Here is an 18,972-nt window from a genome sequence, read left to right as displayed (position 1 = left end):
CAATTTGATTAAGTCTTTTTTTTATTTAGGAAAAGTGATTAATTTTGGAAAATATTTTCATTGCGGACGCTTTACTTGTTGTCGTGTATTTTTGAAATCAATTACTATTTTTGAAAACGCGCCCTAAAAGCTATTCAATTTCAACAGTTACATATAAGTAATAACTATCTTAATAAAACATATTAAAACCATAAAAATAATTAAGCGGCCTTATTACAATTAGATAACCAAAACCTTAAACGTAAATAAAACGGATGTTTAGTTCACCAGAAGAAAATCAACTTGCAGAACGTGTGGCCACTCCGAATCCCTCAAAGCTCCAAGCCCACTATGGTTGGGGATTACCTGCGTGGATAAAAAATAAAGGGGTGAGTTTGGGGAAACTCAGTGTGTAAATTAACCCAACCATAGCCTATATCAGCTCAAACCACAGAAACAGAATAAGTTGGCCTTAGCCCAGAACAAAATTTAGAATAAAGCCCATAGGCCCATAACAGAACAGAACAGATATCACAAGTTTATCCAGTACCCAAGCCATATCCAACCACATGCACCCCCATACCAACCTTTCACCATGTGGAGAGACTACTCGACCCACCCAACCGCTACATGCCACAGAAATATGCAGCATGGTTACCAGAACAGATAATGTGACAGAGTCACCAGAACAGATAATCGTGGCAGAGCCACCATAACAGATATATGTGACAGAGCCACCAGATCAGATAATTGTGGCATAGCCACCAGGACGCTCCCATGCAACAGATATACAATCATGGCATAAATCATACAGAATTGAATCATCATGCTTTTCAGTCAAAAGTAACCCTAGGGGTATAATGGTAATTTTTCACCTAGGGGTATATCAGAAATTTCCATACATAGGGGTATTCAAGTAATTTAACTATTCTTAGGGTTTTCATGCATATTTACGTAAGACCAGAAACACTTACCACGTTTTCTTACCGAATTGGGCCCGTTGGTCCACTACCCTGACTTTGGCCCATTAAGCCCAAAAACATCGAAATGCACAGAATCGTGCACTCTATAGTCTTATCACTTTAATCTACCATATACATCAAACTATTAATCTCACGAGCATTCACACACTCGCGTGTTCTCAAAATACCGACTTTTCGGCATTTCGGCATTTCGGCTTTTGTCGATCTAGTCTATAAGAGGGTGTCAGTTACACACCTGTTTGCGACGATATCCTGACGAGATCTACACACGTACTGCCTACAATTGGATTACTAACACGTTAATCTAACTTATCGAAAACGAACTACGTAATAACCCCTTACCACATTCGGCCAAAAGCACCTTAGGCACTAGCGATCCTACCTTTGCCGAAGTTAGCGATTATGTCTAGATCCAGTCGTTCTACTTGTCCAAGCCTTCGATCAGCAGCGTTTTAATCCCACTATTATCAAAATAAAATAGTTATAACATCCCTTAGAGCTACATGCCGGCCCCCTAACCTTTAGGGGTTTCGGCTTTTCTAAAACCCGAACTAAGGATTAAGTTAAAAAACATACCACCAGTTCCTTCAGTCAATGATTCCAATTAACTCCTACTCGATTCTGATGCAGATCTACCCCTAAAATGATAACAAAATTTGAGCCGTTAGTGATCTTAAAATTCGGCTATGACCCTATGGCTATGCGTTTTCGGCTTTTTGTAACAGTGAAGAAAAGTTGAGGTTTTGTAATGGCTTTGTCGATTGAAACTTGGGGTTCAGAGGACAAGAGAATCGGTCAAGAAAATGAGATAAAATAAGAGGGTTTTGCCTAGAAGAAAATGGCACAAAAGAAATTAGGCCTTCGGGATTTCGGCTTTTTGAGGCAATCGACTATAAGCTTAAAACAATGGTAAGAAAGTTGTGTAGGGTAGAGTGGTGGAAGGATTCGGCTATGGAGAAAAGAAGAGGAGAAAGTAGATGGAGAGAAAAAGAAAAGAAGAGAAGAGGAGGAAGGATGGTCAGAAAAATGGCACAACTTACCTCTAATGCCGAACTTATACCGGCACTTAACCTAGCCGAAATTGCCCCCTTAAGGCACCCCTTGGCCGGCCAATTCTTGCACCTCAAAAGTCCACCATTCGGCCAACACTATTCTCCCTAATCGGCTCCTAAATCCTCTCCCTTATTAGCTCCTAAATCCTCTCCCTTATCAGCTCCTAAATCCTCTCCCTTATCAACTCCTAAATCCTCTCCTGACAGACTTTCACTTTAGTTCCACTGCTTACCTTTTTTGTACATAAAAATTAATATCACTAATTAGCTTACCTTCTGACTCGAACCTTAGCTCTCCTTGGTCATCCACACGCCACCTCTAAAGCCCCCCAAGTGGCGTCACATGCCAACTTACCACAGGCTTCCTTGAGCTTTAATTTACCCAGTTAATACTTAAAAGCCCAGTTAACTAGAACCGCTTTTTCTTATGGAACTAGAATTAACTAAAATTACCGAGTTTTAACTTACGCTTGGGCCTTCTAGAGGCCCACTAACATAATTAAACCTACACCCACGCAGACAGAACACATAAATTTTAAATTTACCAACATAGACAAAATTCCCAAAAATTGGGGCATTACAACTCTACCCTCCTTAAAGAAATTTCATCCTCGAAATTTACCTGATCCAAACAGATGAGGGTATTGCTGTTGCATCGCCTCTTCCAGCTCCCAAGTAGCTTTCTCTCTGCCATGATTACATCAAAGCACTTTCACTAATGGGACATATTTCCTTCTGAGAACCTTAACATCTGGAGCCAATATTTGCAAGGCTCCTCCTCAAAGGTCAAATCAGTCTGAACTTCAATATCTGCAACCAGCACGATATGAGCAGGGTCAGAACGATAACGCCTTAACATAGAGACGTGAAAAACATCGTGAATCCTGTCTAACTCTGGAGGCAATTCCAATTGATAAGCTACTGGGCCTACTCGCTTCAAAATTCGATAAGGCCTAATGAGCCGCGGACTCAACTTGCCCTTCTTACCAAACCGTAATACCTTTTTCCAAGGAGAAACCTTTAAGAAGACCATATCACCTACCGAGTACTCAATCTCCTTACGCTTCAAATCTGCAAATGACTTTTGCCTATCAGATGCTTTTTTAACGATCCCTAATTATTCTGACCTTATCCTCAGTATCAGCTACCAATTCTGGTCCAAGAACTTGTCACTCTTCTAGTTCAGTCCAACAACTTGGTGTACGACACCTTCGTCCATACAGTGCTTCATACAGTGCCATTCGAATACTCACCTGGTAACTGTTATTGTACGCAAATTCTGCCAACGGCAAGTAATCCTCCCAACTACCTCAAAGTCAATCACGCATCCCCTCAACATGTCCTCCAGATTCTGAATAACCCTTTCCGACTGACCATCAATTTGGGGATGGAAAGCCGTACTAAAGTTCAATCGCATCCCCAACGACTCATGCAACTTTTTCCAAAACCGATATGTGAATCTGGGATCCTGGTCAGAGATAAAATAAACTGGGACTCCATGAAGTCGCACAATCTCTGCCACATACAACTTGGCTAACTTTTGAAGTGAGAAGTCAGTACACACAGGTATGAAATGGGCTGATTTGGTCAACCTATCCACAATCACCCACACCGAGTCTTTCTTCGATGGTGTCAAAGGCAACCCACTCACAAAGTCCATGGTTACCCTCTCCCACTTCCAATATGGTATCTTCACTGGTTGTAACAGTCCCGAAGGTAATTGATGCTCAGCTTTCACTTGCTGGCATGTCAGACATTTTCCTACGAACTCCGTTACTTCTCTTTAAGTCCAGGCCACCAGTACAATTCTCACAAGTCGTGATACAACTTATTCCCTCCAGGATGCATAGCACAAAGTCCCCCACGAGCTTCCTTCAATATTGTCTGCCTTAAATCAGAGTCCTTCGGAACACAAATTCTTCCTTGGAAGCACAGAACTCCTTCGCCATTTAACCCAAACTCAGAAGTTTCCCCTTCCTTAACTTGTCGAAAACGAGCGACCAAAGACTCATCGCTCAACTGCTTTTCCTTAATTTGATCCACCCAAGTTGGCCTCACTTGCAACTTAGCCAACAGACTTCCATCATCATACAAACTCAGAGAGCAAACATTGCTCTCAGATCAGATACAGTTCTATGACTTAGAGCATTGGCTACCACTTTAGCCTTGCCTGGGTGATACTCGATCGAACAGCCATAATCCTTAAGCAACTTAATCCATCTCCTTTACCTAAGGTTCAGCTCCTTCTGAGTCAACACATACTTAACACTATTGTGGTCTGTGTATATAGTACACCTTTCTCCGTACAAGTAATGTCTCCAAATCTTAAGTGCAAATATCACTGCCGTCAACTCCAAATCATGAGTAGGATAGTTCCCCTCATGGGGCTTAAGCTGTCGTGATGCATATCCAACCACCTTACCCTCTTGCATTAACACGCAGCCCAAACCTACATGTGATGCATCACCGTACACAGTAAAATCCTTCCCAGAAACTCCGGCTGAATTAACACAGGTGCTTCAGTTAGAACTTTCTTCAACTTCTCAAAAGCTTCCTGCTGCATCTCAGTCCATATAGACGGTACTCCTTTCCTTATGAGTTTTGTCAGAGGTGCAACCATCACTGATAAACCTTCTACAAACCTCCTGTAGTATCCCGCCAATCCTAAGAAACTCCGTATTTCCGACACTTGCCTAGGCGGCTTCCACTCCAAAATTGCTTCAATTTTCTGAGGGTCCATCTTAATCCCCTCAGCAGAGATCACATGACCTAAGAAGGTTACCTCCCTCAACCAAAATTCACACTTGCTGAACTTCGCAAAAAGTTTCTTCTCCCTTAACACTTGCAGCACTATACGGAGATGCTCATCATGCTTCGCTTCCGTTTCAGAATATACCAGGATATCGTCAATAAAGACGACTACGAACTGATCAAAAAATGGTTGGAACACATGATTAATCAGATCCATAAACGCTGCAAGAGCGTTTGTCAGTCCAAATGGCATAACCAGAAACTCGTAATGACCGTACCGAGTCCTGAATGCCGTCTTATAGATATCTGCCTCTTTGACCCTTAACTGATGATATCCAGATCGAAGGTCGATCTTGGAAAATACAGAAGCTCCTCTAAGCTGGTCGAACAGATCGTCAATCCTTGGCAGTGGATACTTATTCTTAATCGTCAGTTTGTTCAACTGGCGATAATCAATGCACATCCGCATCGTACCATCCTTCTTTTTCACGAATAGCACCGGTGCTCCCCATGGAGACACACTTGGCTGAATGAAGCCCCTATCCAACAACTCCTGAATTTGTGCCTTTAACTCCACTAACTCTTTCGGTGCCATCCTATACAGTGCGATGGACACGGGCACCGTTCCAGGCAACAAGTCGACTCCAAACTCAACTTCTCGGTTTGGAGGCAATCCTGGGAGCTCCTCTAGAAAAACATCTTGGAACTCCTTTACAGTCCTAACCTTATCCACTGTTAGTCCCACCTCCTCCGACTAACTTACGAATGCCAAATAGGCCTCACTACCCTTTCGAATCCACTTTTTGGCTCTTAATGCCAACACCACATTGGACAAATAATCCCTTCGTTCACCTATCACCACAACCTCCTCACCTTCCGCAGTCCTTAACACCATTCGCTTAGTTGCAGAATCCAGAGTTGCTTTATGCTTAACAAGCCAGTCCATTCCCAGAATGAGGTCAAATTCCCCGAATGGTAACTCTATCAGATCTCCAAGGAAAGTCCTACCTTGAGTTTCTAAGGGTACATCCCTATACAGTTTGTCTACCCTAACTAAGTGACCCAAAGGACTTAGCACAGATACCCCACTCACAATCTTCTCAGAGTGCACACCCAACGACCTAGATATGGACATGCAACATAGGAATGAGTAGATCCAATATCCACCAAAGCAGTATACGGTATGCTATAAACCAAAAACGTACCCGTTATAACGTCAGGTGCGTCGCCCTCCTCTCGAGACGAGCTGCATACACCAATGCTGGTTGTCGAGCTTCAGTATTTCCAGCACCCTTGCCAGGTGCCCCTCGACCTCGACCATTTCCATTTCCATTCCTACCTTATCTATGTCCTCTCAATGGTTGTGGTCCACCTCTCATGGGTGGAGCAACCCTCTATACAACAACCTGTGCCTGATCAACTCCCTGAGGACAGTCCTTAACTTTATGCTCCATAGATCCGCATCGAAAACAAGCACCGGAACGTTTCCTACTCTCACCCAAATGTACCTTACCACAGTCTCCACAGATTGGTGGTCTAACCACATTCATCGGCACTGCTCGAACTGGTTCCTCAACTCTTGCCCTCTTAACATTCCTATTAGCACCACCTGAAGGCCCTGGATCCCTCCCGAAATGATTTTGATCCTTCTCTCGATTTTGATTTTCAGCCCGCTTAACCTCTTCAGCTATCTTTGCCTTCTCCACCAAGACCGCAAAGTCCCGCTCCCTCTGCGGAGCAATCAACACCCTAAGGTCATCCCTAAGACCATACTCGAAGCGCACATTACACTCATATTCCGTAGCGACTATGCCCACAGCATACCAGCTCAGCCTCAGAAACTCGACCTTGTACTCAGCAACTGTTTTAACTCCTTGCACCAGATTCAAGAATTCCTTTCTGCTGGCGTCCACATAACTCGCCTCAACGTACTTCCCTTTAAAAGCTGTCTTAAACAATTCCCAAGTTACCCTATCAGCTGGGGTCCCTTGTCTCACAGTGAGTGTGACAGCCCTAAATTGACCCTAGTCGGAAAGTGGTTTCGGGACCACAAGACCGAGTCATAAAAATAATTAACCATTATATTTGATGCTTATTATATGTATATAGGCATGTGTGAAAATTTCATGTTTGAATTTTGTTAATTATAAGTGAATTTTGCTAAATAGGACTTGTGTGAGAAAATTTAGAAATGTGCTTGGCAAATGTTAAAGTGGCCTATTGATGCATGCTAAAAAATGTTGTCCTTGCATGTCAAAATACCCAAAACTTGGGATGGTGGCCGGCCATGCTATGGGTAAAAAGGTATTGTAAACATGTTATGTTAGTGTTTCATGGGAGGAATGATAAAATAAGGAGCATGGTAATAAAATAATGAAAAGGAAAATGATGAAGAAAAAAAAAAGAAAAAGTTCTCATGTTGTTCAACTTGGCCGAATAGAAGAAAGAAAAAGAAGGGAAAGAGCTTGGAGAAAATCAGCTATGGTGGTTCACTAGACTAAGGTATGTTGATGTTGTTCCATGAGATTCATGCATATTTTTAGTTGTTAGCTTGAGTTCTACCTAGCCTATGGTTTAAATCTTTGCTATGAGATGGAGATGATATTCGGCCATGGGTGTTGTCTTCTTGGTTGGTGTTTGATGTTGTGGTGATGAGGCATGAAGATGAGTTAAGTTTCGGCTAAGGTGGACTTGTGTTGATGTCATTTGCATGCTAAGTGTGAAGCTTTGTAATGATACATGTGATGGTGATTGATGACTCTTGGATTTTCTTTTTAGCATTTTTGAGTTAGACATTAAGTTCTTTGTTTAACCCATGACCAAAATTGAAATGGTATGGTGTCTTGATGCATTCGGCCATGGTAGGAAGTAGATGAGAATTGTTAGTAAGGTGAAGTGCAAATGTTAGTCTTTGATTACTAGTGTATATATGTGTATTAGCCGAGTTTTGAACTTGAAACAAAATGGTATGTAGTCAATACAAGTAACCATATTTGTAGGAAGTATTAAGCATATAATCGGCCTCAACATAGACATGCATATTCGACCACATGAGGTAGATTGGTGTTGCATGTATTCGGTTAGAGGCAAGCATATTGATGCTTTTATCTTGGCTTAGATAATCGGCTAAAAGAGAGTGTGGGCTAATATGTTGAGTTGATTCATGATTTCATATATATATGACTCTAATGCCTAATATACATGGGCTAAGTACCTTGAATTTCTCCTTGATGTTCAAAATGATTAAATCAATTTATTTGTTAAATTAAGCTCAAGAGCAAAGGGGAACTAAATCCGACAAAGGAAAGGAAAAGGTGATCGAATAGACGTTGAAATCGTTCGACAACATCCTAGGTAAGTTTTCGAGTAATGGAACTTAGATTATGATTTGATTAGGTCATGACATATAGGTATGACAACTAAACGGTGATATAATGATTCTACTTGAATTATATATTGAGGTGATTAGTTTATACCTATGACGGGTAGCCGAATGTGTATAGAGATCATGTTATAAAGCCAATCAAAATCGTGCTCTTTGTATGTGGCTATTGAGCCGAAATTAGTAAGTGTGATAAGTGTCTTGTGTTTGAGCTTTGGTAATGAAAATGAAATATGGATGTGTCATGATTTATTGATATATGTGCATGGTTATTCGAATGATATCCGGGCTAAGTCCCGAAGGCTTTTATGCTAATGACTATATCCGGACTAAGATCCGAAGGCATTTGTGCGAGTTGCTATATCCGGGCTAAGACCCGAAGGCATTTGTGCTAGCGACTATATCCGGGCTAAGTCCCGAAGGCATTTATGCTAGTGACCATATCCGGGCTAAGACCCGAAGGCCTTGTGCGAGTGGTTATATCCAGCTAAATCCCGAAGATACTTGGGTTTGGGAATGAGAGATCTTGCTGTAATAATTTCAATTAATACGCTCGTAAAATCCCAACGATGAGGTATGTTTCGTATGTGCATTGAAATAATTGATTCCTTTTAAATAGTATTCGCTCAATCGATTAACAAGCTTCCGGCTTTTAGTCAAGTTGATTCCTTATGTATGAATATAAGGGTTGGAAATGTGAAGTAGGTATATTGTGAGAATATGTGTACATGAAATTATTCGTTTAGTCATATGAATGCTATACTTCAGTCGTGCATGATTTCATTACTCAAAACTTGCTAAGCATTAAATGCTTATTCCGTTTCTTTGATTCTCTGTTTTATAGATTTTGGTTCGTCAGCTATCGGACTCAGGAGTGTCAAAGTCGAAGTCATCCACACTATCAAAGCCCTTTTGGTACTCATTTAGATGAACTTTGAAAATGGCATGTATAGGACTGCCCTTGTGTTATTAGTCAAGTACTTTGGTTTTGTATATATTTGGATAGCCATGCGAAAATGGCTTATATATTTTGAGCATAGTGTTATAATCATTTTGTATGTATATGGTTATTGAGAGGTGTGGATATGCTTGGCGATGATTGGCCATTGGAATGGTTAATCATGATCATATTTTGTGCTATATATGCTAAAGGGCTAGTTGAATCATGGAAACTATGAAATAGGTAAAGTCTACCTTAAAGGCAGATGCTGACAGCAGCAGTGATGTAAATTTTGAAAAATCACTAAAAATAGTAAGAATGGAATTAAATAGTGAATAAATTATTTAATCGAACCTTGATGAATCTACTTTCATATGGAGGAAACGAAACGATCATATGAGTCGTATTTTAAGAGATATTTAAGTTTTCGTGGAATAGGGCCAGAGTGATTTTTGGATCCCCTGATCTGACTTTGGAAATTCACTATAAATTAACCAGAGATAATTAGAAGTCATGCCATATATGTACAGATTTTTTTTGAGTCTAGTTTCGTTAGAAACAAACGGCATAACTATTGAAGCCCTGTACAGGAAGATATCTAAGTCGTAATGCATGAAGGTCAGAGTAGTCAAACCCTGTAACAGGGGAGATTTTAACTAATAAACTGTACTAATTGGCCCGACCAAAAATTCTAGAAAACAATTTGTAGATGGAAATATGAGTTTAGTTTCAGGAAAAATTTACGGAACTTGTTTTCGAGTTTTGGAACTCGAGATATGATTTTTAAGGTGACAGTGATGCAGTTACCCAGCTTGTCTGGAAATTTTTAAATGAACTGTGTTTTACAATGAAATAAGTCTGTAAATACCTCGTGTTCGACTCCGGCAACGGTCTCGGGTACGGGGTGTTACAATTTTATTGGTATCAGAGCTACGGTTTAGTCGATTCTAGGACTACCGTAATACGTTTGGGTCTAGCTATACATGCCATTATGTGATTATTTGATAGTGTGGTGATTTCTGACAATTGAAAATGTGTTTATTTATAGTAATGGATCCCGATCCCAACCGAGCAGTAGCTGATGATCTTGAGAGTGTAGCGCCTGCTCCTGCACAAGGGACAGCGCCGGTGGACTCTCAACCTATTGCTAGTAATCCGAATGATGAAGCTAGACAAGCTTTTTATAGCGTGATGAATGATTGGTTCAACCAATACATTCGAACTAATACGGCTGTTCCATAACCTCCATTCCCGACTAATACCACCCCTGCACCAACAATACCTCTAGCAACTGACCAAATAAGGTCAAATAAGCCCCCAGTTGACAGAATCTGAAAACACGGGGCTACTGAATTTAAAGCTACGGACAGCGATGATGCCGAGCAAGCTGAATTTTGGTTGGACAACACTATTCGGGTACTCGATGAGCTGTCTTGCACACCCGATGAGTGCCTAAAGTGTACTATCTCCTTGCTACGTGATTCTGCCTACTATTGGTGGAATACGTTGACTTCTGTTGTGCCCAGAGAGCAAGTAACTTGGGAGTTTTTCCAAACCGAGTTTCAGAAAAAGTATATCAGTCAGAGATTCATGGATCAAAAACGGAAGGAATTTCTTGAACTTAAACAAGGTTCCATGTCGGTTACCGATTATGAACGAAAGTTTGTAAGGCTTAACCGGTACGCTCGAGAATGCATTTCTTCAGAAGCTGTGATGTGTAAACGTTTCGAAGATGGACTGAATGATGATATAAAGCTGTATGTTGGCATTTTAGAAATTCGAGAATTTGTGGTACTTGTCGAGCGAGCTTGCAAAGCCGAGGAGCTCAGTAAGGAGAAAAGGAAAGCTGATATGGGAGCAAAGGAGTTTCGTAAGAGATCTTCGGGAAAGCCCTTCCAACAGTCATTGAAGAAATTTAGAGATGACTTAGGCCGGTCTAGAGACACTTCGGGTTTTTCTAGACGAGATCGTGACCGACCCCCTGTGAGTACACGAGTCACTTCGGTCGCCAGTGTTGGAAACGATCGTCGAGATAGAATGGAGTGCAAGTATTGTGGTAAATGGCATTCAGGGAGTTGTAGATTCCATGACCGCTCCTGTTATAAATGCGGATCAGCTGACCATTTTATCAAGGATTGCCCGAGACTGTCTGAACAAAATGTAAATCAGAGTGGGAAACCAGGTGCTACTACTGCTCGGGGTAGACCGTCTAGAAACACGGTTAATGCTAGTGGCAGTCAGAGAGGATCTAGAGATGCTACAACCAGATCTGAGGCTCGTGCACCCGCTAGAGCTTATGCTATACGTGCACGCGAGGATGCTTCTTCGCCTGATGTTATTACAGGTACTTTCACTCTCTTTGATACTAATGTGATTGCTTTGATTGACCCTGGTTCTACTCATTCCTATATATGTGAAACCTTAGCAACCAGTAAGACTTTACCTGTTGAGTCTACTGAGTTCGTAATTCGGGTGTCAAATCCCTTGGGTCGTTATGTGCTTGTCGACAAAGTGTGTAAGAAATGTCCCTTAGAAATCAGAGGTTCCTGCTTTCCGGCCAATTTGATGTTATCCTCGGTATGGATTGGCTAACCGTTCACGATGCAGTTGTGAATCGCAAAAGAAAAACTATCGATTTGAGGTGTGCAAATAATGAGATGATTCGAGTTGATCTACTGACTTGAATGGGTCGCCAGCTGTAATATCATCGATGTTGGCTCAGAAGTATGTAAGAAAGGGGTGCGAAGCATACCTTGCGTATGTACTTGATGACAAAGAGTTAGAAAAGAAGCCTAAATCTGTGCCGGTGGTTTGTGAATATCTGGATGTTTTTCCCGAAGAATTACCGGGTTTACCACCTGTTCGGGAGGTAGAGTTTGGTATTGAGCTTGTACCTGGAACTACACCGATTTCGATAGCTCCATATCATATGGCACCAACAGAATTAAAGGAATTGAAAGCTCAGTTGCAAGAGTTGATGGATAGAGGTTTCGCTCGACCAAGTTTCTCACATTGGGGTGCACCAGTATTGTTTGTGAAAAAGAAGGACGGAACCATGAGGTTGTCCATCGACTATCATCAGCTGAATAAGGTGACAATAAAGAATAAATATCCGATACCACGCATTGACGATTTGTTTGATCAACTAAAGGGAGCCTCAGTGTTTTCAAAGATAGATTTGAGATCGGGTTATTATCAGTTACGAATTCGAGATTCGGATATACCCAAAACAGCTTTCAGAACGAGATACGGTCACTACGAGTTCTTAGTGATGCCGTTTGGGCTCACTAATGCCCCTGCGGTATTTATGGATCTGATGAATCGGGTCTTCAGACAGTATCTGGACCGGTTTGTAGTTGTGTTTATTGATGACATCTTGGTCTACTCAAGAGATGAAACCGAGCATGCTGAGCACCTGAGATTAGTGTTGCAGATTTTACGAGATAAGCAGTTATATGCTAAGTTCAGTAAGTGTGAGTTCTGGTTAAGAAAGGTGAGCTTCTTGGGTCATGTGGTATCTGCATCGGGTATTCGAGTTGATCCGAGCAAAATTTCAGCCATACTTAACTGGAAGCCTCTGAGAAATATTACTGAGGTTCGGAGCTTTTTGGGACTTGCCGGTTACTACCGACGGTTTGTAAAAGGTTTCTCGATGATAGCCACACCAATGACGAAACTACTTCAGAAAGATGTTAAGTTTGAATGGACAGAAAAGTGTCAGAAAAGTTTCGATCAATTGAAAACTCATTTGACGGAAGCTCCAGTACTAGTGCAGCCCGAATCAGGCAAGGAGTTCGTCATTTACAGTGATGCATCCTTACTTGGGTTGGGTTGTGTATTGATGCAAGAAGGTCGAGTTGTAGCTTATGCGTCGAGGCAACTGAAGCCACATGAGAAAAATTATCCAACCTATGATCTCGAACTGGCTACCATCGTATTCGCTTTGAAAATATGGCGACATTACTTATTTGGTGAGAAGTGCCATGTATATTCGGATCACAAAAGTCTCAAATATTTGATGACTCAAAGAGACTTGAATCTGCGACAAAGACGCTGGCTTGAGTTGTTACAAGATTATGAGCTTATCATTGACTATCTCCCGGGAAAGGCTAATGTGGTTACGGATGCTTTGAGTCGTAAATCACTGTTTGTTTTACGAGCGATGAATGTACACTTGTCTGTTCTATCCGACAATGTGTTAGTAGCAGAATTAAAGGCTAGACCATTGTTGATTCATCAAATTCGTGAAGCTCAGAAAGTCGATGATGAATTAGTTTCAAAACGAGCTGAACGTGTTTCGAATATGGAATCAGAGTTTCAAATTGATGATGACGATTGTTTGAGGTTCAGAAGTCGTTTGTGTGTTCCAAGAAATTCAGAACTTATTTCGACGATTCTGAACGAAGCTCATTGTAGTCGAATGTCAATTCACCCGGGGAGTACGAAAATGTACAACGATCTGAGACGTAAGTTTTGGTGGCATGGTATGAAACGAGACATTTCTGATTTTGTTTCGAAGTGCTTAGTATGTCAGCAAGTGAAGGCGGAACATCAAGTGCCTACGAGTTTACTTCAGCCGATCATGATACCTGAATGGAAATGGGATCGAGTCACGATGGATTTTGTATCTGGGTTGCCAATGTCGGCAAGTAAGAAAGATGCGATTTGGGTTGTTGTTGATAGACTGACTAAGTCGGCTCACTTTATCCCCGTACGCACGAATTTTTCATTGGATAAACTAGCTGAGTTGTATGTTTCTCAGATTGTGAGATTACATGGGGTACCCATTTCTATTGTGTCGGATAGAGATCCGAGATTCACCTCGCGATTTTGGAAGAAATTGCAAGAAGCTTTGGGTACCAAGTTGCATTTTAGCACCACTTTTCATCCCCAAACCGATGGTCAATCCGAGCGGATAATTCAGATACTCGATGATATGTTAAGATGTTGCATCCTTGAGTTTAGTGGTTCATGGGAACGGTATTTACCTTTGATTGAATTCGCTTACAACAATAGTTTTCAATCAAGTATTAAAATGGCACCTTACGAGGCTTTGTATGGTCGTAAATGCCGTACACCATTTTTTTGGACCGAGCTCTGTGAAAGTAAGATTTTCGGAGTTGATTTGATTAAAGATGCTGAGCAGAAAGTAAGAATAATTTGTGAAAGTCTGAAGGCAGCATCCGATCGTCAGAAGTCGTACGCGGATTTAAAACGAAGAGATATTGAGTATCAGGTAGGAGACAAAGTGTTTCTTAAGGTTTCACCTTGGAAAAAGATACTCAGATTTGGGCGTAAGGGCAAATTGAGTCCGAGGTTCATCGGGCCATATGAAATATCCGAACGAGTCGGTCCATTTGCGTATAGATTGATTTTGCCCCCTGAACTTGAAAAGATTCACGACGTCTTTCATGTTTCGATGCTTCGACGTTATAGATCTGATCCATCGCACATAATTAATCCATCAAGGGTTGAAATTCAACCCGATATGAGTTATGAAGAAGAACCGATTCGTATCCTGGCTCGTGAAGTGAAAGAGTTACGAAACAAAAAGGTTCCTTTAGTAAAAGTGTTATGGCTCAAACACGGGATGGAAGAAGCTACTTGGGAGACCGAGAACTCTATGAAAGAATGATACCCAAACCTATTTACCGGTAAGATTTTCGGGGACGAAAATTTCTTAAGTGGGGGAGATTTGTGACAGCCCTAAATTGACCCTAGTCAGAAAGTGGTTTCGGGACCACAAGACCGAGTCATAAAAATAATTAACCATTATATTTGATGCTTATTATATGTATATAGGCATGTGTGAAAATTTCATGTTTGAATTTTGTTAATTGTAAGTGAATTTTGCTAAATAGGACTTGTGTGAGAAAATTTAGAAATGTGCTAGGCAAATGTTAAAGGGGCCTATTGATGCATGCTAGAAAATGTTGTCCTTGCATGTCAAAATACCCAAAACCTGGGATGGTGGCCGGCCATGCTATGGGTAAAAAGGTATTGTAAACATGTTATGTTAGTGTTTCATGGGAGGAATGATAAAATAATAAGCATGGTAATAAAATGATGAAAAGGAAAATGATGAAGAAAAAAAAAGAAAAAGTTCTCATGTTGTTCAACTTGGCCGAATAGAAGAAAGAAAAAGAATTGAAAGAGCTTGGAGAAAATCGGCTATGGTGGTTCACTAGACTAAGGTATGTTGATGTTGTTCCATGAGATTCATGCATATTTTTAGTTGTTAGCTTGAGTTCTACCTAGCCCATGGTTTAAATCTTTGCTATGAGATGGAGATGATATTCGGTCATGGGTGTTGTCTTCTTGGTTGGTGTTTGATGTTGTGGTGATGAGGCATGAAGATGAGTTAAGTTTCGGCTAAGGTGGACTTGTGTTGATGTCATTTGCATGCTAAGTGTGAAGCTTTGTAATGATACATGTGATGGTGATTGATGACTCTTGGATTTTCTTTTTAGCATTTTTGAGTTAGACATTAAGTTCTTTGTTTAACCCATAACCAAAATTGAAATGGTATGGTGTCTTGATGCATTCGGCCATGGTAGGAAGTAGATGAGAATTGGTAGTAAGGTGAAGTGCAAATGTTAGTATTTGCTTACTAGTGTATATATGTGTATTAGCCGAGTTTTGAACTTGAAACAAAATGGTATGTAGTCAATACAAGTAACCATATTTGTAGGAAGTATTAAGCATATAATCGGCCTCAACATAGACATGCATATTCGGCCACATGAGGTAGATTGGTGTTGCATGTATTCGGTTAGAGGCAAGCATATTGATGCTTTTATCTTGGCTTAGATAATCGGCTAAAAGAGAGTGTGGGCTAATATGTTGAGTTGATTCATAATTTCATATATATATGACTCTAATGCCTAATATACATGGGCTAAGTACCTTGAATTTCTCATTGATGTTCAAAATGATTAAATCAATTTATTTGTTAAATTAAGCTCAAGAGCAAAGGGGAACTAAATCCGACAAAGGAAAGGAAAAGGTGATTGAATAGACGTTGAAATCGTTCGACAACATCCGAGGTAAGTTTTAAAGTAATGGAACTTAGATTATGATTCGATTAGGTCATGACATATAGGTATGACAAATAAACGGTGATATAATGATTCTACTTGAATTATATATTGAGGTGATTAGTTTATACCTATGACGGGTAGCCGAATGTGTATAGAGATCATGTTATAAAGCCAATCAAAATCGTGCTCTTTGTATGTGGCTATTGAGCCGAAATTAGTAAGTGTGATAAGTGTCTTGTGTTTGAGCTTTGGTAATGAAAATGAAATATGGATGTGTCATGGTTTATTGATATATGTGCATGGTTATTCGAATGATATCCGGGCTAAGTCCCGAAGGCTTTTATGCTAATGACTATATCCGGACTAAGATCCGAAGGCATTTGTGCGAGTTGCTATATCCGGGCTAAGACCCGAAGGCATTTGTGCTAGCGACTATATCCGGGCTAAGTCCCGAAGGCATTTATGCTAGTGACCTTATCCGGGCTAAGTCCCGAAGGCCTTGTGCGAGTGGTTATATCCGGCTAAATCCCGAAGATACTTGGGTTTGGGAATGAGCGATCTTGCTGTAATAATTTCAATTAATACGCTCGTAAAATCTCAACGATGAGGTATGTTTCGTATGTGCATTGAAATAATTGAGTCCTTCTAAATAGTATTCGCTCAATCGATTAACAAGCTTCCGGCTTTTAGTCAAGTTGATTCCTTATGTATGAATATAAGGGTTGGAAATGCGAAGTAGGTATGATTGTGAGAATATGTGTATATGAAATTATTCGTTTAGTCGTATGAATGCTATACTTCAGTTGTGCATGATTTCATTACTCAAAACTTACTAAGCATTAAATGCTTATTCCGTTTCTTTGATTCTCTGTTTTATAGATTTTGGTTTGTCAGCTATCGGACTCAGGAGTGTCAAAGTCGAAGTCATCCACACTATCAAAGCCCTTTTGGTATTCATTTAGATGAACTCTGAAAATGGCATGTATAGGACTTCCCTTGTGTTATTAGTCAAGTACTTTGGTGTTGTATATATTTGGATAGCCATGCGAAAATGGCTTATATATTTTGAGCATAGTGTTATAATCATTTTGTATGTATATGGTTATTGAGAGGTGTGGATATGCTTGGCGATGATTGGCCATTGGAATGGTTAATCATGATTATATTTTGTGCTATATATGCTAAAGGGCTAGTTGAATCATGGAAACTATGAAATAGGTAAAGTCTACCTTAAAGGCAGATGCTGACAGCAGCAGTGATGTAAATTTTGAAAAATCACTAAAAATAGTAGGAATGGAATTAAATAATAAATAAATTATGTAATCGAACCTTGATGAATCTACTTTCATATGGAAGAAACGAAACGATCATATGAGTCGTATTTTAAGAGATATTTAAGTTTTCGTGGAATAGGGCCAAAGCGATTTTTGGATCCCCTTATCTGACTTTGGAAATTCACTATAAATTAACCAGAGATAATTAGAAGTCATGATGTATATTTATAGATTCCTTTTTGAGTCTAGTTTCGTTAGAAACAAACGGCATAAGTATTGAAGCCCTGTACAGGAAGATATCTAAGTCGTAATGCATGAAGGTCAGAGTAGTCGAACCCTGTAACAGGGGAGACTTTAACTAATAAACTGTACTAATTGGCCCGACCAAAAATTCTAGAAAAAAATTTTAGATGGACATATGAGTCTAGTTTCAGGAAAAATTTACGGAACTTGTTTTTGAGTTTTGGAACTCGAGATATGATTTTTAAGATGACAGTGACGCAGTTAGCCAACTTGTCTGGAAATTTTTAAATGAACTGTGTTTTATAATGAAATAAGTCCGTAAATACCTCGTGTTCGACTCCGGCAACGGTCTCGGGTACGGGGTGTTACAATGAGCCACCACTGATAAGCCTTCTCCCGTAACAACGATACGGCTCCCTTCAGCTTCTGCTCCACAGAGCAGTCCAATTCATCCATAATCCATTCTGTGGCCTTCAACCAATATTCCGCCACATTCGGGGCTACACCAAACACACCTTTAAAGATCTCCGCTCTGTTAGCCCGAAGTCGTTTAAAAATAGATCCCCGAATTCTGTTGCCAATACTTGCCCCGGAAACCCTTTCCAAAACACGAAGCATTGCCTGTGACAGGACATCATCCCCGGCACCGCGGTCATAAGACTCCACCTCAGTTGCTGGTGGTACTGGTGCATCCGCCACCGGCATATGTCCTGAAGACGAAGATCTCGCTCGAGCACTTCCTCTGCCCCGTCCACGGCCTCTTCCAAGAGCAGCTCTTGTACTCATATCATATTATCTGATTATAAATTTTTATGCATTAATTCAATATTCCAGTGTTTGTTACAGATGTTTTATGAATCAGACAGTAATTCAAAGTTTGTTTTCGCAAAATCGAAGTCTAGCTACAGTTTCAGTCTCTTAGTAAATTTTCCTATGGTTTCAGTATCATCCTATCTAGAGTATCCTAGTAGGGTTTCAATACAGACAGATAATTCAGGAAAATATTTAGAAAAGTTCAGAGTAATACTTACAGGCTTGGGTCGGAGATTCGAAATGCCACCTTCTGAAAACCGAGTTGTTGTTGTTATTTTTTTTCAAAATCTTTGTTTTTGTAAACCCATTCCATAGCCGAGTTCTTGCAACCTGGCTCTGATACCACTAAATGTAACACCCCAAATCTGACCCAGACGTTATGGCTGGATCCGACATGCCACATCGAAGCATTCAAAACATTTCAGGTTGTTGTTCTAGAAAAACTTACTTAGTGTTTTAAAAGATAATTTCAATGCAGGTTAAAGTGAATGGAAACTGAGCACCAGGTAGGAAAC

At 40.4% G+C, this 18,972-nt stretch overlaps 1 protein-coding gene across 1 annotated transcript; it reads right to left on the bottom strand.

The window, feature by feature from the left end:
• Positions 1 to 5,519: 5,519 nt before the first annotated feature.
• Positions 5,520 to 18,349, bottom strand: LOC121211194 (uncharacterized). The gene is made up of 4 exons (XM_041083698.1): positions 18,014 to 18,349; positions 6,550 to 6,714; positions 6,331 to 6,462; positions 5,520 to 5,693 (listed from the first exon to the last, which is right to left on the bottom strand). The coding sequence occupies exons 1-4, from the start codon at positions 18,347 to 18,349 to the stop codon at positions 5,520 to 5,522; spliced, it is 807 nt and encodes a 268-aa protein (XP_040939632.1).
• Positions 18,350 to 18,972: the final 623 nt, after the last annotated feature.

This window comes from Gossypium hirsutum, chromosome A02 (assembly GCF_007990345.1).
Source record: "Gossypium hirsutum isolate 1008001.06 chromosome A02, Gossypium_hirsutum_v2.1, whole genome shotgun sequence".
NCBI lineage: Eukaryota > Viridiplantae > Streptophyta > Magnoliopsida > Malvales > Malvaceae > Gossypium > Gossypium hirsutum.
The sequence above is the reverse complement of the archived record's forward strand: the minus strand, read 5'-3'. Positions and strand labels throughout refer to the sequence as shown.

Bases quoted from the DNA above. Each gene is read 5' to 3' on its own strand.
- LOC121211194 (XM_041083698.1), bottom strand. From the start codon at position 18,349: ATGCCGGTGGCGGATGCACCAGTACCACCAGCAACTGAGGTGGAGTCT. The intron at 6,715-18,013 runs GTAACACCCCGT...GAATTGTTTAAG, and splicing joins CTTATCAGTGGTGGCTCATT to ACAGCTTTTAAAGGGAAGTA. The intron at 6,463-6,549 runs GTGCGCTTCGAG...TTGGTGGAGAAG, and splicing joins CTACGGAATATGAGTGTAAT to GCAAAGATAGCTGAAGAGGT.